Source organism: Zonotrichia albicollis, chromosome Z, assembly GCF_047830755.1.
Source record: "Zonotrichia albicollis isolate bZonAlb1 chromosome Z, bZonAlb1.hap1, whole genome shotgun sequence".
NCBI lineage: Eukaryota > Metazoa > Chordata > Aves > Passeriformes > Passerellidae > Zonotrichia > Zonotrichia albicollis.
In genome coordinates this window covers 4,572,029-4,595,856 of record NC_133860.1, presented here as the reverse complement: position 1 = coordinate 4,595,856, position 23,828 = coordinate 4,572,029, and the positions used below count along the sequence as shown (strand labels likewise).

At 35.8% G+C, this 23,828-nt stretch overlaps 2 protein-coding genes across 18 annotated transcripts in view; one reads left to right on the top strand and one right to left on the bottom strand.

Moving 5' to 3' along the window:
- Positions 1-2,384, bottom strand: part of KIAA0825 (KIAA0825 ortholog) — a 241,539-nt gene extending 239,155 nt beyond the window's left edge. For 7 of the 10 annotated variants that reach the window (XM_074533433.1, XM_074533428.1, XM_026795068.2 and 4 more), the window contains exon 1: positions 2,239-2,383. The gene's annotated coding sequence lies outside the window, so the exon portion shown is untranslated. Of the gene's footprint in view, positions 1-1,650; positions 1,929-2,238 lie in introns of those variants that run through there. The other 3 variants (XM_074533430.1, XM_014268901.3, XM_026795067.2) reach the window with 3 other exon arrangements.
- The window catches only part of SLF1 (SMC5-SMC6 complex localization factor 1), a 33,745-nt gene continuing 11,759 nt past the window's right edge, over positions 1,843-23,828 (top strand). Inside the window, exons 1-11 of one of the 8 annotated variants that reach the window (XM_026795074.2) lie at positions 1,843-2,198; positions 2,933-3,046; positions 3,201-3,276; positions 5,511-5,754; positions 7,777-7,939; positions 10,274-10,405; positions 11,796-11,849; positions 15,363-15,521; positions 16,056-16,222; positions 17,406-17,543; positions 18,186-18,351. In XM_026795074.2, coding sequence (XP_026650875.1) covers positions 2,933-3,046; positions 3,201-3,276; positions 5,511-5,754; positions 7,777-7,939; positions 10,274-10,405; positions 11,796-11,849; positions 15,363-15,521; positions 16,056-16,222; positions 17,406-17,543; positions 18,186-18,351 — 1,413 coding nt within the window. In that variant the 5' untranslated portion in view covers positions 1,843-2,198. Of the gene's footprint in view, positions 2,199-2,308; positions 2,462-2,929; positions 3,128-3,200; positions 3,277-5,510; positions 5,755-7,776; positions 7,940-10,273; positions 10,406-11,795; positions 11,850-15,362; positions 15,522-16,055; positions 16,223-17,405; positions 17,544-18,185; positions 18,352-23,828 lie in introns of those variants that run through there. The other 7 variants (XM_005489618.4, XM_026795073.2, XM_026795071.2 and 4 more) reach the window with 7 other exon arrangements.

Below are 23,828 nucleotides of genomic sequence, written 5' to 3'. Positions count from 1 at the left end.
ATTTTTGGTAAAATTTTGAAGAAAAAATAGATGTGAAATATTTGAGAGCTCAGTTGTTTTGATTAGACGTTATTTTATGTGCCAGAGACATGGGGAAAAAAAAGTTAATTCTTAAAGGTAAGAAATGGTCATCATGTAAGTATGAATGATTGAATCAAGAATATCCTGAGTTGGAAGGGACCACAATCATCATGAAAGTAAAACTCCTGGGCCTGCACATGACACCCCAAGAGTCACACCATGTGCCTGAGAGCGTTGCCAAGCACTTGTTGAATTCTGCAGGCCTGGGACTGTGACCACTTCCCTGGGAAGTCTGTTCCAGTGCACAATCACCCTCTGGATGAAGAACATGAATCTAACCTAAGTCTTCCCTGACAGAGCTTCACAGCTTTGCTCACTAGGAGTTAGTTTAGACTATCTTATGCTGAAGACTTCTCCAGCCTGTTAAGAATCCCGTGACATAAAACTGCTGTTAGTTATCAGTCAAGTAATGAATAGTAGCCAGTCCTAGTTAGTCAGAATGAAACTGTTTAAAATAAAGTAAAAGTTTACAAGAATTAAAATCAATACAATCCTGACAGTCCTTTACAGTCCTGATAAATCAATAGTAAAAGTATAAAGGTGCAACAGGTACAAAATAGAAATCTTCATTGTCAATAGACAAGTGGAAGCAATAACTGTAGTCCGAATATTAACTCTAAATATTTAAGATTTTTTTCACTGTCATTTTTGCAGGAAGAGTAGTGACAAGGATTGTTGATGGTAACTTCTTCATGCAAAAAAATAACTGCAATGCTAAGAAAACAAGAGATAGGAAAAGCTTCAGTAAGCATTAAGGGTACCAGAATACTTTTTAAACAGCAAGACAAGAGATATCTGTGGCCCGGAAGAATTGTTTTTCTGTTTTGATATTCTGGGAAACTCAGATTTAAACCAAGTGTCCAATCTGCTGCCAAATTTTACATGTCTGCATCTACCTGATTTTGGTTTTTGAGAGATACTTATGTTTTATAGCTGTGGTGAGCTCAAAGCATTGCTTCGATTGATCTAAGCTGCAGTGACAAAAACTCACCACTTGTGAGTTTTCTGGTACACATCTCAATTTACAGGTCTTAAATACGAAAGAGTATCTGAAATACCTCAGTGAGTACAGGGTGACTTGACCACAACTCAGTTCTCTAAAGAGGTATTTCAACCATCTTTTTTAATCTTTTTTCTTGAACGCATGTATTCTACTCTCAAACTGTAGAAAAAACAAATAAAAGTGTTCTACAAAGCTACCTCTATTTGCCAGGAAGCATCAACAGAGTTCTTGTGCAGTATCAGTTCAGTTCATTGCATGAGAGAGAAATAGTCAAAAGTCATCTCTCAAATACATAAGGGACCAAAATAAGGAGTGGAACACCGAAAAAAAGTTTTATGAACAGCAAATCTTGGCATTTCTACATTTCTGAATTCTACACTGAATATTATTTTGATCTCTTTGTATTGTTTTGTAAACTGAAAAAAAATCAAGCCTTGACTCTCGTAACCAAAACGTTGCACCAATCTGATCAGGGGGGCAGGAATGCTTTCCCTTCATGAACATGGCAGAAAACCCTTCCCAAAAATATGTGCCTTCATTATCTGGCTGTGGCACTACCTTCTTACCTGTCCATGTGGCTTTGAAACGTTTCTACGAGACGTTTAAGAAAATGGCTCTGAGGGTCAGAAATCTCTGATCCCTCTCCTCATTCTTACAGCCAACCTGCTCCAGAGGCAACACACTTCAGCTTGCGTACAGACCGACACACCCCCCTGCCAGACCGCCTCCCACAATTTCAGTTCCGCCGAGCCACAGCCACGCCGATTTCCAGGCTCCCGGAGAAGTCAGCGCGTTTCCCAGCTGGCCCTCCGCCCCCGGCCCCGGCCCGCCTCCCTGCGCCTGGCAGGGCCCCCTCCTCTCCGTCGGACGGAGCACCGCCCCTTCCCGCTCCGCGCTGCAGCCCGGCCTGGAGCGCCACGCCGCCGGGACCGCCTCAGACGGATTTCGGCGCCGCCTTCCCATTAGCGCCTCGGAGCTCGAGGAGCTCGGGGGCTGCGCAGCACCCTGCCGTGCCGCACGGGAGAGAAGGCGGCCGCGGGCAACGCCGCTGCTCCGCGGGCGGCCGCAGCGGAGCCCGGCCCTCTCCCGCTCGGCGCCAAGGCCCGGCCGTACGGTAAGCTGAGGGGAAGGGCAGCCCTAGCGGGTCCACTTACCCGGCCGGGATCCCCCCGCGGCTCCGCGCCGGCGGCCCCGGCGACCGCGGAGCGTCAGTAACAACGTCCCGGAACGGCCGCTCCGCCACATCCGGGGGCGGGGCGTGGGAAGGCGGGAACCTGCCGGGCTGCGGCGCCTGGCGGGCACCGAGACGGACCTGACCGAACCGAACCGACCCGAGGCAGCGTCAGCGCCGGTACATTGCCCGCTCCCGTAGCTTCCGTACGTGAGCTCTGCAGGGCTCCCTGCCGCAGCCAGGGCCCCTCGCTCGTCACCTCCGGAGCGGGACCGCGGCCGGCCTGCCGCTCCTCGGCGGCGTGTGCCTGTGGCGGCGGCGGGGTTCTTTCACCCGCGGGGCGATGGGAGGCTGCACCGCACTGCCGACAGCGGAGCAGGGGTTCCAAGGCCTGAACTTCCGGGCATTTGGGTGCAGATCCAAGATACCGGACTTGGCGGGTTCGGCCCACTGCAGGCTGCAGTTTCGGGTTCGTTCTCAGGCTGCTCCGGTACCGCCTGTCAGGTGTCTTTGCTGTGGCAGGCAGTGAGAGCTTAAAATGTGGGGTACCAGCATTCATTCCTTTTGATGTGTTTTCCTATTTTATTGGAAAAGAAGTGCTAGTCAGGCCTTGCAAGCAACTTCCCATTGTGTGTATTTTGTGTGTTAATGTTTCCTTTTCATTCTTCTTTCAGCAGATGGCAAGTTACAGCCAGAAAAGGATAATACAAATAACTGGATTTAAAAAACAAGAGAAGAAGATACTGCTCAAATGCCTGTCCAAGCTGAACTGTGCTTTTGTAGAGAGTAAGGTATTGTTCATTACAATACAGCAAAGAGAATTAGAAGTGGAAGTAAAAATGCAAGTCTTAGAAGAAAGGACTGTGCAATAGGTTAGTTATGTATAAATAGACAAAGAATTTTAAAGTTTCCAGTGATACAAAGTGTGTTGTTTTGTTTTGCTAGAAATACAGAAATTGTACACATCTTATAGCAAAAAAGCTGTGCAAGAGTGAAAAGGTCTTAGCTGCCTGCGCTGCTGGTGAGTAAACGATTTGCTTTTAATTTCATAGCATCACAGCATAAGTCTGGAAAGAGCCCTTAAAAGGGTTTTAGTTACCTGTTTTAATTTTGTGTATGAACTGTCTTACAAACCTTCATTCTTCTTGTTCCATTAACCTTGATTTTTAACATAGTATTATGTTTAAGTTACGATGAAGTCCACGTTTTGTTTTGATTTTTTTCCCTAAATGATATGCCTGCTATTTCCCATTGTTGGATCTGCATCTGTTCCCAAACAGAACACTTTGTTATATGTTAGGTAATAAAGTCATGCTCAAATTATTTGGATGCTTAAAAGAGGGCAGAGGGAGTATGAACCTGTAGTCAGCTTGGATTTTTGACGATAAATGTACATGGAACATTCACTGGCAAAGGTCACTGTAAGTTCCTGCTTATGCAGCAAAAGAAAATTCCAGGCTGTTGCCATTCTGACAGAAGCTACTGGTCTTTCCTCTTTAACTAGGGTCTGGTGCTCAAATCCCATGCATTAGCAACTAAAATGGTTTTAGAAGAAAAACGCTGTATTTTAAGATTTCTTTATAGACTGATCACCTGTCAGAATTCTTAATGCAGTTTGAGTATCTTGTAGTTATGAGATATCACAATACCATTTTTAAGCATGATATTTATTTTCCCTGTATCATATTACTCTAAAGTGTTAAAGCAGTTGTTAGGATGGATAATCTTAAATTAAGAGATAATAGAAAAATAACTAAACATACATTTGGGTTTAAAGATATATTTAAATTCCTTGATTTCCATATTTATATACATGTATGTATTTTTCTTTGTACTAAAATAAAATTCTGATTGCAATCTTACCTAAAATTAAATAGACCAAAAGTTTCCAAGAGGGGAAAAAATATTAAAATGCATCTAAGTTTCTGGCACAGCACTTCATTTTAGCAATTTTAAACCTCTGAGTTAATGTTTTCTTACTTTTTTAAGTTTAAATTTTGAAGATATTTTCTTGAACAGAGTGGAAACGGTACATCTAGTGTCCTCATGGTGATGCAAAACTCTGTCATGCTTTGATAGGTGCAAATCTTTTCCAAGACCATCTAATACTTCTTAATCCAGAAGAGGTGCTAATTTTGCATAGTCATTGCTCTTACTCGTGCCGGCAGAGACAGTGTATTCATTCCTACTGTGTTGTTTTCCAGGTAGTGAAGAAAGATCATGTTTAAACACATTTGGAACTCCATAGAGTTCACCAGAAATACTGTCAAGGATACCACTTGTCATGTGCTTTCTACCTGACAGAAGTTTTGGATGGAAACTTTGCATGAAAGTGGTTTTAACATCCAGCTCATGCACAGCATACCTTTTCCAGTCATAAATCCACTGGTACCTATACTAGGTTTTGTAGAAGTGCCATCTGTGCTCCTGCACTGAGACATTTTGTCAGTCAACCCTGCTGTTCTGTGAAACCAATTAGGTTCACACAATTCAAGTCAATTTCCCTTACAGTGTCTTCTGTAGGTAGTGTTTCAATACAGGAGCAGGGTACTAACCAGTGCTCTTGACCTGAACCTGTAAGAAGAGAGAGAGAGACACAGAAAAGGGGAAGATCATTACATACTATATCAAAAGCATACATGTGGAAGATGAAAGAGAAGAGGCGGAGGAGGTGGAGCCAAGGGATGAGAGAAAAGGATGTGAAAAGAAGAAAGGGGAAAGAAAAAAGTCTAAAACTGTGTCCCCCGAATATTGATATTCACTACACTAGCAGTGCAAGTAATATTAAGAATATATAAGAGAAAGAACTTACATGTTAAATGTCTAGTTCCTTTAAATCATAGGTAGTAAAATATTTCTTCATTTTAGTACATTTGTAGAAGTGTCAAATGATATTAAAAATAAAGGACTTACCAAGGTTCTGTGAAAGTCCTAAGAACAAAATCTGACAAGCTGAGAAAATGTATTTGATGTTTTTGAAGAGATAGAAAAGTATTTCATCTAGGAAGGATAAAAAGACACTTAATGATTAAAAGAAAACAAAGCGATCATTTTCAGTGGCATTGTGAGATTTTTGATTCTGGAGTCTGAAGTGGAGGACTCTTGTAATAGGAAGAAGTTTTTTAAATTGTCCTTATAATTTCATCTTTTATTTGCACAAGAAATGTTTAAGTTAATTTTATATTAATTCTTCAGTTGATTGCCATTTGTCTCCACAAAAAATCTTTTGTGGTTGACAGTTCATTTTCTTTTTAGGAAAGTGGGTACTAACTAAGGAGTACATAATTAATAGTGCTGAAAGTGGCAGATGGCTTGATGAAACAACGTACGAATGGGGATATGAAATTGAAAGAGACACCCATTATTCACCTCAAATGCAATCTGCACCTAAAAGATGGCGTGAAGAACTGACAAACTCTAGTGCTCCAGGGGCCTTCCACAGATGGAAAGTTGTCCTCCTTGTTAAGAGAGGTGATAAACGAATGGCATGTATTGAAAGGTAGGAGTTCCATCCCAGTTAATTTGGTCCATAACAACCTCCAGCTATCCAAACTCTGAATTATTTTCATTATTATATTTCCGTACTTGTATAATGACTTTAAATCTGTAACATCACTGCTTTTCTTGCCTTCTTTTAATATAGTGTTAAAATTAACATGCATGCGTTTTTTATAAAGTAAGCTGCTAACAGAAACTTCCTTCATGAGGCAAGATACACAGATTTACAGTTTTTATTTTGTGTGTGTGTGTGTGTTATATTCAAATAGTAGCTGGAACTGTATGCTTTATTTCACTTGACTAGATGACCTGACTGTCTCATGGATCTGGGCACCACTGCTACTGACCTGATGAGTGTTTGTGTCACATTTATGTAATAGATTCTTCTAGTTCTGAAGATGTAATTTGTTCTAAGATTATTCAGAAATATGATAAATACAGATAGTTTAGAAAGTGAGTGTAGAGAAGTAGAAAAGGAAAGAAGGAAAAAAAGAAAGATAAGGAAAACCAAAGTGCAAGAATGATGAGAACAAATGTTTCTTTTCCATACTCTTCCTACATATTTGGTTTCATTACTTTAAATTCTACACCTGAATTTAAATCAGTGCATGTTTAAGTCCTGTTTGTGTCTGGTACAGTAAAAGGAGCATCTGATAGTTTCAGAGCTTTCCATTCATTCAGATGCTGTCCAGCTTCCTATTGATATCCCAGTTAGTTAGGACTGCTCAGGTTTGGGTGTGCCACCGATCCACAGTCAAGAAGGGAATTGCAGTTTGTTGGATCATAGTACCGGGTTATATGCTATGTCACAGACTATCTGTCTGTCTGTACTTCATAAATACAAAGTGAGGGGTAGTTGAAGTTGTTATCTTCTGATTTTGCCAACTGAAAATATTTTAAGTATGCTGTTTTTCGGCTGAGTGGGAGGATTTACTATGTCCTGCTACACTTGTGAAAATGCTGATTCTTTTTCCATAAAAACTGCTTATGTAGATGTTCATGATAACACTGTTGAAATGATGTCTTGCACAATGATGTCTGTTTCTATTTCTTGCAATAGAAACAACCTTTAACAGGAACAACATCAGTAAGAGAAGTGAAATATGTTGTTTTACACACTGTTTCCCATGCACTCAATTTGTAGTCAGTCATAAAACAGTGATATGTAGATATTTTTTGGCTTCAGCAGGTACTGCTTTCAGTCATAAAGGACACTATAGCTTTGGGGAAAGTCTGGGTTTTTTCTAGTATGTAACAATACTGTGCCTTTTATCCCCTTTCTGTGCTCTTCCTGCCTTTAGTGCCTAGCTGTTGGATGGGTAAGTGTGTAAGACCAGCACCCTTTTCTTTTTATGTATCTGGATTATGAAAAATAAAACCTATATCCAGAATGTCATTAAATTTTATTTTTCCACCTTTTCTTTTGTCTGGCATTTTTTCTAAGAAATAGGAGCTTGTAGCTTAACAGGTCTGGAAATTGTCCCTGGGGAAACTGTTACACATGATGGTGCCCCAAAGACGAGCACATCTCTTTTCTGTATGTGATACTTTCATGATACTGGACAGCACTAATGCTGCAAATGTGTATTTCTGTTACAAAAATATCGTAGTACATTTCAGAAAAGCAGTCTGCCATTTTTTGTTAACTGCTTAATTTATAGGAAAACTTAACCAAAAGATCATTATTTTGGGATAGATAATGCAGTAGATTATAGTTGCTGTCATCGCATTTGATACTTGGATAGGTACAGAGGTGAAACTATCTATTACATATATTGGAGGTGTACATTTATTTGAATAACTAGTGTTAAATTTTGAAGAGACTATTTTGTTAAGTGTGTTCTTTAATTTTCCAAAGACTATTAGGTGCCCTTTTATCTTCCTAATGAAGTTTGTGCTGTGCCATACATCTAGAAGCCTTATTCAGTTGCACTTGCATGCCTGTATTTTGTGAATGTTATTGTAGCTTTAGGCAGTGTTAATATAATATAGTAAATACATCTTTCTGATTATGTTTATTTAGAGTTCTTAAAGCTGGAAAGGCAACCATATGTTCATGTGAAAATGCAGAGCACAATATAACTCATGTATTCATCGGTGGTAAAATTTCTCCTTTACAAAATAAAAAGTGTCTCTCAGAAGCTCAGCATTACCCTTTGCAATATATAGGACATTACCTTTTTCAAGTAAGTAAACTAATTTATTGATTACTTTAAATAATGCAGTGTCAATAATGGAGGGGAATATAATCAGCCAGAGTGTTTTGTGATTCGATTAAAGTTAAGACAACTTTCTGCTTCTGGGACCATGTATCCAAAAGAGAGAAAGGCTCATGAATATATACAAATACCTGAAGAGAGGATGCATAGTAGACAGGTAGGTGGTTGTCTGTGGTGCCCAGTTACAGGAAATTGAGTACAAATGTAAAGTCAGGAACCACTTGGGTTTTCTTGCTGTGAGGCTGATGGAACACTGTACCACGTTGTCTGAAGAGGCTGCAGAGTCTTCAGGTGCCATATGGACATGGTCCTGTGCTAGTGCAGAATTCACTAGAACCAGAATTTTGTTTTACTGTTTCCCTTAAGAGAGATGCCCCATGTTTCATACTTGTTTGCTTACCAGATGCACTGCCCAGAAGTTATTAGTATTTTGGTCTGTAACTATTCAAAGGCTTCAGAATATTCATTTAGTTCTCAGACTCTGGGGTACTTGACGTGTTATTCATTAGATTGTTCCAACTTCATAAATTTATAGTCATGCTATCTGACTGCTGCTTCTAGCAAATATAAATCTTAGTCCTCCCCTAAACATCCATGTATGTGTCTAGATGATGGATTTAGCAAAATAACATTGTATTCTTTCCAGGGCAACTGAAACTCCACTGATGTTCAGAGTATTTTTGGTGTGATTTTTTTTTTTTTAACTAAGTCTTTTCTTCATGTTTATATTTCAGTATCTGTTCTTATTATCTTAACCTTGTAAGTCTACTGTTAAAATACTGTGTGAGATTGTCATTGGTTATATGATGTTATAAGGCATCAAATTCATTGATTCAGGGTATTAAAACACATGCATGATTTTTTTTAGGAAGCTAGTCTCATAATTAAACAGTGAATTTAAAAGCTTTTTTGGATGCATGCTGGAGTTTCTAATTTTTTTACCAAGATTGTACTATAAATTTTTTGAATATAAGTGTTTTAATGAGTGTGTTGAAACTAACATGCATGAAGGGCCATAAGAAGTGAAGCCTAGTTAATGCATCAGAGTTCAGTTATCCATGCTCATCAAAAGCTATTTGGAAGTCTATTCTAGTTACAAAAAAACTTCATTTTCTTTTGAAATGCGCAAGAAGTTCTTGTTCTCAGTATTTGTTTAGAGATATGTTATGCATGTGCTAAATATGTTTGTATTGAACAATACATTTAAGGGAAAATCTGAAAATAGGATGAGGCATGTAACTTCTGAACCTTTTCCTTAAAAACATGGAATTATAAACTTATTGCACCTTATCATTGCATGCACTACTGTGTTTTTTCTTTACTGTTATGTCCCAGACTCAATTCACCCATCAGATTGAAGTGTTTGAATTATTAGGCAAGTTACACCAAACCTTCTACACCTGCTCACAATGAGAAATGGCCAAGGCTATACTTCACTTGTGTCTATCTCATGATTCTTAACTCATCACACTGCAGGAGGAGGAGTCTGGTTTTGTTTATTTACCTTAAACAAACATGATGTTTTATTCTTAACCTGTGTATCTTTGATGAAAAGCATGCATTGAAACTCTTATTGAAATGTATGTTCTCAACTCATTCAGTAAATTCAAAATATTTTGTATAGTTATTTTTTTCAAGCAAAAGTTATTTGTGGTGTTACTGAGAGTAAGCAGTTGAGAGAAATTTGAGAAATGCTTCTTCATTCCCTGTGCTGAAGAAGTGGCTGAAAATGATAGGTGGACTCAAGAGAATTAATTACTATACAAACCAGACTAAAATATCAAAGAAAAAAAAGACAGTAAAACATTTTAATTTACTAATTTTACATTTTAAATTTACATTTAAAATTACTAATTTGTTTCATGTTTATAGGCAAGAACTGAAAAGATTTCATTGTAGTGGTCTATTATATGAAAAGACAAATTTAAGAAGTGCCTTATAAAATCTTTACGATGTTTTGAACCAGTTGAAAATGTGTGAGCTCTGGTTTTAGTTTTTGAAAAGTTCTGAGAAAGAATCTGTTATGGAGAAATAGTCCTTGTTTCAGCCACAGAGATTGTGACTTTACCTGAAGTCAGGTAGGAAAAATAAATATGGGGAAACTCACCTTGATAATTCCTGTGCTGTAACTTCGTACAACAACAGTGGTTTGTTTCCAAACCAGCAGCTCTTTATTTGACATATGATATGATGACATAAACATACAAAGGCACATACAGTTTGCAGTACAATATATAGAAGCACATAAAAGTTGGTTAGACCATTATCTTTGAAACAAAGTATTATTTTTTTGCTCTGCAGAATAAAATACAAAATCCCAGAGATACAGAGATGAACCGTTTCCTGGCTGCACAAGAAACAGACCAAGTCTTGCCTAAAATGCAACTTGGTGAAATGAAAAATGTTATTATAAAACATATGTATTTTACTGTGGTAAGTAACAGTTGATAGTTTGTTATAGCATTATATATTTTATATACATACAATTTTATATTTTTTATATTGCAGGAATTATATTAAAAACCTCTATCTTTCATTATAGTATTGAGCTAATAAAGTAGATACTTGACATAACTTTTAACAGCCTTTTAACCTGCAGTATTTAATAATTCCATATTTACTACATCTACCAGTAGTTAAAATAAAACTTAGTCATGACAATTCATTGGCATGGGTGTGTAGAAGACATAGTTTACTACTTAAAGCCTTGGTGTAATAGATGAGGTAAATAGTAGCAAATATTGTTGAACAAGATATCTTTGAATTACAGTCTTTCTGTGATTTTCCTCTTATCTAGCTAACTTATGCTAAAACACTTTTCAAAACATATTGTAGAGCCAGTGTTTTGTTGACTCACATGAATGTTTTTTATTACAAGTCAAAAGTGCAGCTAATGCTTTCCTGTGGTTTTCTCTTGTCACAGATCTAATCCTGATAAAATTGCTACATTAGTAGTTAACAGCTCTATTTCAAGTCAAGAGAAAGCAACTGAATGCCTTGAGTTAGGATATATGATCTCTGTAAGCTACAGCAAATGCAGATGATGGTGTTGAAGTATATTTGTAGGAGCTTGTTTATATGAAGCACTGTAAGTTTAATAGTGGAAGAATTAAAAACTTAATGTCCTCAAAAAGTACACACAATGTTTAAACACAAGATTACAAATAGAAGACTCATGCTGGTTTAATCTGTGCATCATCATCGCATGCCGCATCTTTTATCAGTGACATTTTTTCAAGGCTATACCCCCCAGACATTTAAAAAATACATTTATTCTTTTCATGTATTTTACATACAGCAAATGCTCTGGTTCAAACTATTATATAACAGTGTGCCACTGGATTAACCCTTCAAAGACAGTCTCTCCTAAGAATATTTTAGTAACACATTTTAGTAACATTGTAATACTATGCAATATCTAAATATGGCTGTAATAGTAATACATTTTTGCGCCTATGACCATATTTTTGCATGCAAGAGGAGTCCATATTTGGCATTTTGCCACAGAAAAACTGAAAATTTTTAGTTTATTAATGTCTAATCTAGGAACACTGTCCTTACAGAGCAACCACATAACAACAAAGGGACAAGAGAATGGGAAAATGGGAAGGAAAATTTGGCTATATTTAATACCTTATAAGTCATTAGTCCAGTACTTCATAATTCACCCATCCAAATGAAAAATCTAAAAAGACCAATCTAAATGTTAGGTTGTGCTTGAACTACATTTAACAGAAGTTGTCATTTGGGAAGTATCATACACTGTTTATTGAATATATTGTCTGGTGTCCAGTGTGCAGCTTGACTTTATTCTGTTTTACAGACTATTAAGCACAGATTTATGCAAACAGACCAGCTGAACAAATGCAATCCAGAGGTAAGAATTATTAAAAATAGGGCATGTTATGCATATGGAATTTTATTACAAAGTTAGGAAAACATACTTTAAGCAAAACTAGTTATCAAAAATAGTTTTAGATTTTGGCTATCCTAAACTCTGATAAAGTTATTGTTGCATTAAAGAGAATAATTTGGTCTTGAATGTTGTTTGTCCCTGTGGTACTTTTAGTACAGTCTCTGTTATTACAAAGAAACTGCTTAATCCTGCTGGTTAAGAGAACCTTACTTATTAATTTTAGGAAGTCAAAAAGGAAAGATGTCCTAATGTGATTTAGAGCATCATAAATTACTCAAGCACTGTATTTATGCAGTAAAATAAAGAGAGAGTACACAATTTTTAGCACTGCTTTTTCTAGTAGGGACAGATTTTAGCTAGAGGTTATCTCACTGTAAAAAGAAACAGTACTTGTTCTTTCAGCACATGCCTGATATTCCATCATGAGAAATTCCAGAGTCAGCTGAAGCACAGATTGCAAGTAGAATGCTTTATGTTTTCCAGTCCTGTTTTCATAATCACTTTGACTTAATTCCTTTTCTTGTACTGTACTCTCTTTTTTATTTCCATTAAGCCAAATAAATGCTGTAAAACAGGTCAGCAATAGATTCTATTAAGTCTTTGTTATAAATACCTGAAGTAAATAAGTACTTTTAAAATTTTGCCTTGTCTATCTATGATACTAAGAATAAATCTATAAATAATGTTGAAACATTGCCTCTTTAGTACTCAAAAACTGTGTGGCCTTGAGCTACTAGTAGTGCATTTTATATGGTAACTTGTGTTGCTTAAAAGTTAAAAAAGGGAAACACTTAAACTATGTGTTAGCTTCCTGTATTCCTTGGCAACTGAAGATCTGGTATCTTCATGAGCCATTCTACGTAAATAGTTACTTGAAGCCAGTCTTTTTCTGATTTTTTTTCTATTGACAATAAAGAAGGAAGGAGAAAAAAATTATTCTGAAAACATGAGGAGTAAAATACTTTTGTCATGGTCCAGCACCATCACTGATCTAAGTGCTATGTGTGTTTCTGTTCTGCAAAAGGTTTGCATTGAAATTTAATCTTAGTGTGTAGTTTATTGAATTAATTGGATAAAAAATTACCTCTCTTAAAACATGTAAGCTGAAATTGTTTTTCTGTACTCTTAAGAATAATATCATTTTTTGCTTGAAAATTTTAAGCCTAATACTTCTCTTACTGTTCTGTCACTCTTATTGCTTTATGGAATATCCACTGCTAGCCTTTATATGCTGTGTGTCTTCTATCATAAGTATATTTATGACTTTTAGAAGCAGCTCCAGTAAACATTTCCAATAACACTAATGAAGTAAAATCAAACCTACAAACTAAATGAACATGTTAGATCTGCCTATTGTATTTTGTCATATCAATTTGCATCTGCTAGGAAGGCTTAGCAGAGCTAAGTGTTCTGTTTCATCATCATCCCAAAAATATTTTTTTCTCTTTTGTCAGTTGTCATATTTCATTTGTTTCTGCTCAAAATGCTAATGATTGCACCAGCAGTGCTTCGCAAGAAACTCTGATTCCTCATCAGAGTGCAAGCCAGTGAAGCTTGGACAGCTTATTGAGTATTAAGTCTCTTCAATAATAGGTCTCCTGATACTGACAAAAGTTTATTGCCTCAGTTTTGTACCATCCTTCTTTACCTCTTAGAAATGTGATGAACCAGTCTCTAGTTTCTCTTTGATTTGAATGCTATGCAAAATGTACCTCAGTCTTCCCAATACATCTTTATTTCAGTGTTTTTTCAAAATAATGCATCAATGATACTGTTTCTTCTAGTACAGAACTTTCAGTAAATAAAAGTTTCAGTCACAATATATGAAGCTGGATCCTAGTGTGATCACCAAGTGAAGGTCAGTGGTAACATGCTTGTACAACCCAAATACAGTCTTACATCCTAAATCCAGGTGTCCAAGTTGTTCTTCTTTAACTGTCATTAAACAGTTCACAATTGCTCTTTAGATGTGCTGTTTGCATGTAATTAACATTACAAAAGTATGAATGCAACCTTTATTTCCAAAGGAAATCTTAGTGGAGATTTTAATAGTTAATATATGAATGAGAAGATTGAAATAAATGTGAGTTGCAAACACCAGATGCACAAAGACTTGAATAAAAGAAAATTGTCTACATGAGCAGCTTTATTTATTGTTAATGTAACAATGGCTTACATTAGGAACCTGAGATACGAGCCATTTGCAAGACACAAAATATCTAATGCTAAAGTGGAGTTTATTCACTGAGATTTTAGCTGTGATTTAACCATGATTATAATTTCTGAATTTTTTTCATGTTTGAACAGAGCTCCTATTGTTTTTTGTCTTATTACTGGAACATTTTTGGTAGCTATCTAATAACAGTATATTCTTTAGACTTCTAATCCACAACTGGACTCAAAATCTCTGTCAATTTAAAATATAAACTAATACTAAAACAATTAGTAAGTTATTTAGATTGGATAGTAGGAAAATTTCTCCCTGCAAAGGGTTGTCCAGCTCTGGAAAAATCTTCCCAGAGCAGTAATGGAGTCATCATCCCTGTAGGGATTTAGAAGATGAGTACAAGTGGCACTTATGGACATGGTTAAGTGGTGGGCTTGGTAGTGCTGTTAATAGTTGGACTCAGTGTTCTTATAACAGTTCTATCTGAACTGTTCTATTAATGCCCATTAGGAGACAGGATTTTTGGCAGAGATCATAAAGTCTACAAGTTACCAGAGACTAAAGCAACAATAAATTTATGTAACTCTTTAATTCCCAACAGCCCAATCAGTCTGACCCAGCTTTTCTCAACTGTGCCTCTTATCTCAGAATTAGGAGAAATTTGAGTTTACTGAGCCTCAGGCTGTATGGTCAGACAAAAAAGCTGCATTTCAAAAGAGCAGTTACCTGGCAGAAGAAAGTCGTGCTTCACTCAGCAGTACAATTGCAACTGGCTTGGGCATCAGCTTTGGCTTGAATCTGAACTAGAGGAAAGATGTAAATAGCAATGTACCTGAGACCTTCAGTAGCTCATTAGTGTCATTAATTCGTGATCTTTGGAGAGCTGAAAGTACAGATAGAAACAGGGAAATTGCAGAGTGAATACAGCATCTCATGGAAGCTATTGCATCTGTCTGGGTTCTCTGAAAGCTGTTAGGAGTTTTGCTGTCATGAGTGGCAGAGTATAAGATGGAAGTCCTGTGCCATTAAGGTATTCTTGACTGGAAGGACTCCTGCTTGGAAATGAGAGTCCCTTTCCCGCTGCCCTGGCAGGGATGTAAGGTGGTATAGAATAACCTCCATGTCTCAGTCGCATCCCCTGTGGCTACTGCAAGAATAAATTCTGTCCTATCAGGAACCAGGATATATAATACCAACTTTTTAGTTAGGGATATCCTGTGTTAGTTAACTTGGTTGGTTAAAAGGTTTTTTAATGTAAGCTTTTTTTTTTTTTTTTTTTTTTACCCACAATGATATCTCATTTCTAGGTTAAAAGTCCTGTCTGGGCCAGGGGCACTTGGACTATACTTCAAGGACTAGTGGAAGAGGACTTACTTCAGGATGTAGTCACAGAACTTGCTGCAGGCCAAATGTACAGTGCACCTCCTGTGCAACTTCTTCATCCTCTTCTAAAATATGTCCTATTGGTGAGAGATTAAGACTAAAGTAGTATTAAAAATAAATAAGTGGAAGTATTATGATCTTTGCTTCTGACATAGTGTTTAGAAGTTCTTAGTGATCCATTCACCCTTCTTTTTGTGCTCATCAATATGTTTGTTTTTTTCAAATTAGTATTTATTTGCAAGCCAGATGAATGTAATGCTCTAAATATTCTGGAAGGCTTGGCCAGAAATATTTTTTGTTACTTTTAGAAACAGCACTATGCTGGTACGCTACGGATAGAGAGATCGATTGAGAACAAGGTTTGCTCTAAACAGTGGTGCATTCGACTAGCATATCACATTAGAGCAAGTTCTCCCTTTTCTCTTCCCTATTTTTTTTTTAAATTTCACTGTGTATTTTTCTCCTTGGAGTTGTACATTAAATTATATGTTATTTTAGTGATTAAATGTGGTCACTTGAGATTGTAAAGATTAAAGAGAATAAATTAACTGTTAGTGAATATAGATATAGATCTTTGGCTGGCCTGGAGCCAATATTATTTTCTCATTTTTTTACAGGGAAACACTGATACAATATTTTTTGCCAAACTTTGTCATGTTTTTTACCTTGCTCTTCATTGTGAACCTCCCTGGAAGTCCCCATTGATGTTGAAGTATTACTTAGATCTCCTTCAGTGTCCTATCTGTAAGAAAGGTACATGGTCCTTGATAGAGATACTTGTAAGGTAAGGAAGATTAATGAGGTACCAAATGCAATAGTTATGTTACTCCAAACCCAAAGACAGCAGAGGAGAGAGGGCATTCTATTGCAACAACGTGCTGTTTTACAACAGAACACATTACCAGTATGTGACAATCTAGAATTGTAGCAGATTTGGTCATTTCACATTTCATTACAGGCAGATGAAATTTTTTGAAAGAAAAATAAGTACATTTTCTTAGCTTTACTAGTTTTTTAAAAATTATTTCTTACGCTCTTTACAGAGTATAGTAATCTGTATACTCTTGCTGCTGCTGTGTGTATACATATAAACATACACACACACATATATCTGCAGTTACAAAGCAAACTCAAGGCTTATCTTACCAAATGTGAAGTTTCGTGTTTGATTTTAAACATAACCTTTACCATCTTTTTCAAGATGTCTGATTTTATCTTGTCTACATCTAGAAAGACAAGTTTGGATAGTTAGTCTCTGCTTTATCATGAGAACTTACTTTTTGTAATTTGCATCAACAGAAATTAATTCTTCATTTGGAAAAGAAACTACAGCTCTTCTTGTGGCTATGATAAAACCTCACGTAATATTTAAATACTTTGATACAAGTATGATTACAGATGTGTGAATGTCTGTGATTGTAAGCATATTTTGAAGAACATGAAAGAGAATTTGTCTTTTAGATGAAATATTTTGTCTTTTAGTACTTCCTGGAGAATGGGAATACCCAGGAGTTGTATACCTGGTTCTAGTACTCAAAATTCTGGACAAAAATTATGTTTGCATGTTACTTCAGAATTATCTGCATCATGTTTGACAATCTGTAGTCGTGTCAAGTAGTACATATGAACTATTACCTGAACAGAAGGATGTTACCATGTCTACGAAATACTCCAAAATTATCTTGTATTTAAAGGATTTCAAATAAGTTATGTTTAATATAGTAATTGTACAATATCTCAAGTAGAAACAGAAAAATGAAATCCAGTGAAATTATTTTGTTTACTCTATAATACAAAATCTTCACCTGGAACACAGAAGCTCAGTCACAAACATGTTGTTGTCTGTTACTGGGGAGCAAACTATTTCCTAGTCAAAACAGACCAGATTCAAAGCTGACTTTTTTGCCAATAGATTATCTGTTATTTCTGTCATACAAATAGAATTTTTCTTTTTTTTTTTTTTTAAGGTCTTGCCTTTATTGTGAAACAGCTTGTCATACGGTCACAGTTTCAGGGACAGAAGATGAACTGAGGATAGTTCATAAAACGTTATTGAAATTTTTCTTTGATTTAGTAAAAGGCGAAGTAGAGTTTCTGACAAAAAGGTGGGATTTATAGAATAATACATGCACTCATTTATTTATAGCAGCTTGTATCCTGATTTGTATATATCCTTGATAAGATACTGTTCTAGAAAGCAGTTTAGCAATTCTATTTATATTTCTCAATTCTTAGCTTGTTTGATTGTAAATTCTTAGTTTTTTTTATAATCGTGTTTTAAGACATGTTTCTTTTTCCCGATTGTTATTCCAGGACGCATTTAATTTTGCTCTTTAAGTGGTACTTCTAGATTTGCAGTACTTTGCTATTCATTCTTTAAGGTAGACAAGCAGCATTTTGAATATACTGATGTATATGTTTGATTTTTTTAAAAAATTCAATAACTATTATCTCTGTGTTATCTTAGGGAGACTATTACTTTTCTTTGGTTCATGAAGTATAAAAGAAGTCTAGGTTTTGCTTTGCCTTTCTATAGAAATGGTGGCCTTTACTTTATGTAAGTAGTGGCACATTATTAGAATTCCCCAGGTCTAATAATAATAGTAATAGTCATCATCATTGTACTTACACTGCATCAGAAATTGTATCTGGTCCTTCCATAGTTAAAAATTGCCAAATCTATGTGGTAACTATAATAATCAAAGTGACATAAAGCTTTAGATTTTTTTCACTTTGTTTTTTTTCAGTTTGGTTGAAGGAACGAATTCACAGCATCAACAAGCCTTGCCACAGACAGTTCTTCTGAAGACATTCTTTCTTGAAAGTGGAACCGCAGTGCTTTTTACCAAACACATAAATATTCTAGCAGATTGGGTCGTATTTTCCCATAGAGAATTAAATGGAAAAAATGATGTGAGTGTGAATTTTATACTTTAAAATAATGAAGACTGACATATATTTTTAAAGGTGTCCCTTTGTTCATTCTTTTGTGAGGAATTATATGTAAGTATAACAGCTGCTTGTTATAGCGGCCTTTTGTTGTGAAGCGTGCTGGTTTTTGCTCCACTAAAGAAATGAATTGATCCATAAGATTCTTATATAGATATGTAGAGAAGAAACGAGTCCTGAGTAGCTTGTTGGCTACATTCAGATGTTCACATGCCCTTACCAGCAGGTATTACTGTAGTTATTACAGACACCAGCTTGTTCTCTCAAACAATATGGTGTAGTGAAAGAAGTGATTATCTTATTTTACAGTGACAGGATTCAGGAAACGTTTGAAAGAGAAACCTAACAAAACTAATACTTTTTTTTGTTGTTGTTTGCTAGGTATGCATTGTTTTATTGTAATAGAATGCCCTGGTTTTCTTTCTAAGTCTTTTAGTTTCATTTGGAATATTTCCTAGGACTTAGCATAAAAATGGAATTGAAGCAACTTAATTGCTATTCTGTGACCTGCTGACCAGCAGGACATTGACCTGAAAGATACTAAGTGTCCTCTATACCACCTATTTCTTTTCAGAAGCAAGAGGCCTTGTAAAACATCTTTGACTTCTAGATTCTCACATAAAATAAAACCTAACTGCTGTCTCTGCATTCTCTTTTAAATTATTGTGAGAGCACAGAATAAATAGGTACTCCATTCACTTTTCCCATACAGTAACAGAACAATAGAAAATCAAGTATTTCAGGGAGAAAAAAAGCACTTTCAGTATAATACCAAGTAGTTATTCATTATGCTATGAAAGCAAAAAGATTAAACATAATGAGAGCTTCAATCATCTTACCTAGCCAGACCTCCTACCTTTTTTGAGGGCTATCAAAGCAAGACATTGTGAAACAGTGCTGCTTTTTATCCTCGGTCAAGATATTTAAAAAGTGCCTAAAATCAGGCTTCTATACCCATATTTATATTTAAGCAACCTATCTTTTCAAAGGTACTGAGCAGCAAGCAGGCTTACATGCAGTTGGTGTCAGTAGCCATTCTGTTTCTTTGGAAAATGACATTGCTTTCATATTTTTCCTGGTTTTGAATCTGCAGTTTAAGTGGAGGTACCATTTAGTTTTTTCTGCTATGCCTTCCTTTTACAGGTTCCAGCACTGTAAACCATTCCTTTCTCATAAACCTTTGCATTGGCAGAATAATCACTTCTGTCAGACTGTACTACATATATGAAAAATAAGCTTAATCCCCACACACAACATAAACCACAGAGATCTGTCTCTTGTTTAGATTCTATTTGCTCTATATACATATATATCAGAATCGTTGTTTCAGCACAAATCCTGGATGTCTATTGCTTTCTTACTTTGATCTTACACACTGTAGTGTAAACTATCATACACAGTTGAATTCTAGCCTTAAAAAGAAGCTTGTTGCCTCCTAATATTGGTAGTGTATTATGTTTTGTCTAACAGCTTTGTTCCTCATATTTATTTATTTATTGCTTTTTCTTTCCCATTGCATTTTTCACAAAAATAAATTCTAAACTAAAATACCGTATTTTTACAATCCAACTCATTTGTCCTTTCATTCACTCTCAATCTTATTTATTTATATATATATATATATATATATATATATATATATATATATCTTGATTTTTTTCTGTATTTTCAAACTAATTTTAAAATTCCATTACACAGTTTGAACTGTCTTTCAGAAAATCAGAAGAGTGAAACCTCCCTAGCTGTGCAGACAGAACTGTGTTTTTTCCTTCCTTTTTCTGTAATTTCATAGATACATAAATAAATACACAGTATTTCCATGTCATTAGAGGTAGCATGCAGGGTGCAAAATTGTCCTTCAGTTTGAGGGTGTGAGTCATTGTTACCAGTTTTGTTTCATAAAAACTGTTTGTTTAAGAGGTAACACCTAGACAAGAGGCATGTAGGGCCATTCAGAAAGCTAAATGAAAGAAATTATTTTGGATATTGTTACTCTCTGCATGTGGTTTGTAGCACATTTCAAAGGGGTGATGGACCATATTTTTCAGTGCACCTAAGTGTGTTAGCTTGTGGGAAGAAACAAACATCCATGTTTTGATATACCAAACTTCTGTACAGGTTTTCAGCAAAAATATCTGTAAGTGGAAACAGGTGAATAATTTTTACTAAATTCTTTCTTTGAACATATCTAATACAATATTTTCTAACTGGTAAAATTAGAAAGAGCCATTATTAATTTTTTTAGCTTTTTAGGATCAGATTCTCTCTTTTTGTGATTCAAAGAGATTGCAACAAAGAGCGCTGGAGTGCAGGGAAAATATCTATGTATGTTTCCTCTCTTCTAGTGCTGAGTTGCTGCAAAATTATGTATGTGTGTAAACATACCATGTAAAAAGAGCAGTCCAAAACAAAGTGAAAAACAAAGCATAAAGTTGAGTGCATTTGTTTTCTGGAGTTAGATAGAATATGCCCTATTTTAGAAGTAGCAGAATAAAAATAGTGACAGGAAATTGGATTAACCTGTTGGGTTAACCTGTTTGGACAACATGGTGGAATAATATTGATAGACTGTTCTTGTAGTTAAAAAGGCACTGCCAAAGAACCTAAAATATTTCCTATTATTTGAGCTCATCAAATCAATTTTTAATATCATTCTAAAATTAATTAACATATATTGTTTGTTATATTACTTAAATGGGTTTGATGGGGGAGCTCCTGGTTAAAGTTCCTTGAATCGAATTTCTTAATTCAGTTTTAGATTTTACCAAGAAATGTGTATTTTGCTTATAACACTTCTAGTTGCATTGAGCTATTGCATGGTTTTTCACAATGTCACAGATGGTATCAGAAATGCTTTTCATCCCTGAAAATACTGGTGAGGATTTTTTTAAAAAAGCTGTCTTACATAGCCTGACAAAGAGGTGACAAAGGCATTCATTCAGGTTTTTAGTTGCATAGTATAAATTTGTGTGGTGTAGAACCAAATGTCTTTCTGGTCTGTCACTTGCAGTAGTTTTTTTGGAAGTATGTTTTAGGCATTTGTGGAGTACTACATTTACAGCACATGAAAAAACCCTCTTCTTTAGAGTTCTAAAATAACTCAGTAATTCAAAGTAAAAAAAGTTGAAATTAATTTTCCTATAAGAACTTTCATGTGTAAAAACACACTGTGAAACTTCTGCCACCGTAGCACTGTATTTGACTTGACAAAGCATTAAATGGAACCACAATGTAGGAATTGCATTTGCTAAGCTAACAGATATCAGTTGAAGTGATGTGACCTTTGTATGCTAACACAGTCAATAGCTTCTTCCCACTTCTATGCTTTTCTTAGTGAGATCGCTTTGATTTTCAACAATAAGAACAAGGAAGAGAATTTTGAAAAGAGGTTTCACTGCATATTACTTAATTAGCTGTACATGGTGTAGTGGGTCAGTCTCAGCTGCTGGCAGGTAAGTCCCCATCCTGCATTGGGTTGAGGGAGAGAGTCAGAAGGACAAATTAAAAAATGCATGACATTATATAAAGACAGTTTAATAAGTGAAACAAATACTTAACCACCAGCAAAGCAAAATAAGGATTCCATTCAGTGCTTCCCATCAGCAGGCAGATGTTCAGTCACTTTCTGGAAAGCAGGGCTTCATGAGACATGGCATTTGCTAGGCAAGGCAAACACCATCACTTCAGACATTCTCCCTTCCTCCTTAATGCAGCGTTTACTGCTGAGCACAGTGTTCAGAATGCCTTTGGTCATTTTGTGTCATCTGTCTCGGCTGATGCCCCTCCCAGCTTCTTGATCTAGGAGCAGAGTAGGGAAAAAGAGGTCTTGGCACTGTCATACATGGTAGCAAATTCCAAGTTAAATGGAAATGCTTGGGTTTTTTTTTTTCCTTTTTAATATTACATATGTTTTCATTACTGTGTATTGTTATTGCATATGTTTTCATTACTGTGTGTTGTTTTGTGGTTAAAATTGAAAATACTTCTAACATGTTAACATTTAAACATTTTTAGAACATATGGTTCTTTCAGGAAATTAGGCGAATTTCCCTCTCTCATTTGTAGCATTGAACTATTTATTTTAAATACTGAGGAGAAGCTCTTGGTTTGTCCTACTATTCTTTTACAAAAATGCCAACTAAGCCTACATTAGTTGGCAGTATCTGGCTTATCTTGTCAGCATGCAGATATTTGGCTGGGCAAATATAGATGCAGCTAGATTACCAGCTGCATTTAATATTCACTATATATCTGACTGTGAAAAATTATCAATACTTGCAGTATTAACAGTCATTATTTTAGTCTGTTCTCTCAATGTCTGCTTTCACCCCCACCCCTTTTTTAAAAGTATTTCATGAAGGAATTAGTTAAGGTAGTGATTTAGAAACCATAAAGAGAATGTAAGTACTTGTGTTTTACATCCCTATCTACCTCAGATTACATCTATATGTCCTTGATCCTGTCACTTAACTTTTGTTAAAATAGTGCTTATTTACTGTGTTTGTGAAATTTATTTCTGGTAAAGAACTATTGGTGGAATTATATTATTCGCCCAGTATTTCGCTTTGGGGTCTAGTGATAAAGAGATATACATACTTAAGGGAAATTTAAATGCATTTCAGATATTTTAAATTATTCTTCAGCTTCTATTCCTAAATCCTCAGAAGATAGTGCAAATGCACCTTTTTAAATATTTAAACTTATTTTAAAAATTATACTTTCAGGTTTTTGACATGCCATATCTGTGTTCTCAGGGTTTTTTTCATTATGAGATTTCACAGTTCATCTATATTAAAGCATTATGACATAATAAAGGAAAGGGCAAACCAAATCAAGTAGAGTTTGAGAAAGTAGGAGGACGTAGGCCTGGAAGCAGTCTCAGAGATGACGTTCATAACAGACTTTGTCCAGCCAGTCTTAAAAATCTGGAGTGATGGAGATTATGCTTTCACCCCACACCGTGTTTATTTGTAGTTGTGTTCATTTATTTTCTTTTGAGGGACAAGTAACTGTTAACTGTAGGGACAGTATTTGTGTAGTTTTCAACAAATTGCTTTATAATATTTTTATTATTATCTGTCTCCATTTTTCATATGTAGGTCTGTTTGATATATTGATGCTCAAACTAGTTTTGTGCTTTTCAGCTCCTAAGGAATCCTAGTAAATTATTTTAAACCAACCTTGAACGTATTTTTTTTCTCAAAGGAGTATCAGACAAATCATTGACTGTAGTATGTACCCATTAAGTCTGGCTTGTCTGTTACCCAAAATTGTCCAGTTTCAGGTACTCATTATCTTTCACAAGATGCCATATGTCAACTGGTGCTCTAGTGTAACTGTAGTAAATCTGTGGTAGAGCCCTCAGTCAGATTAATTTCATGTGTTCCTACTATGGTGCCTGTGTTCTTTCAAGCTATGCTTTCAAAACATCTGGTGGTACA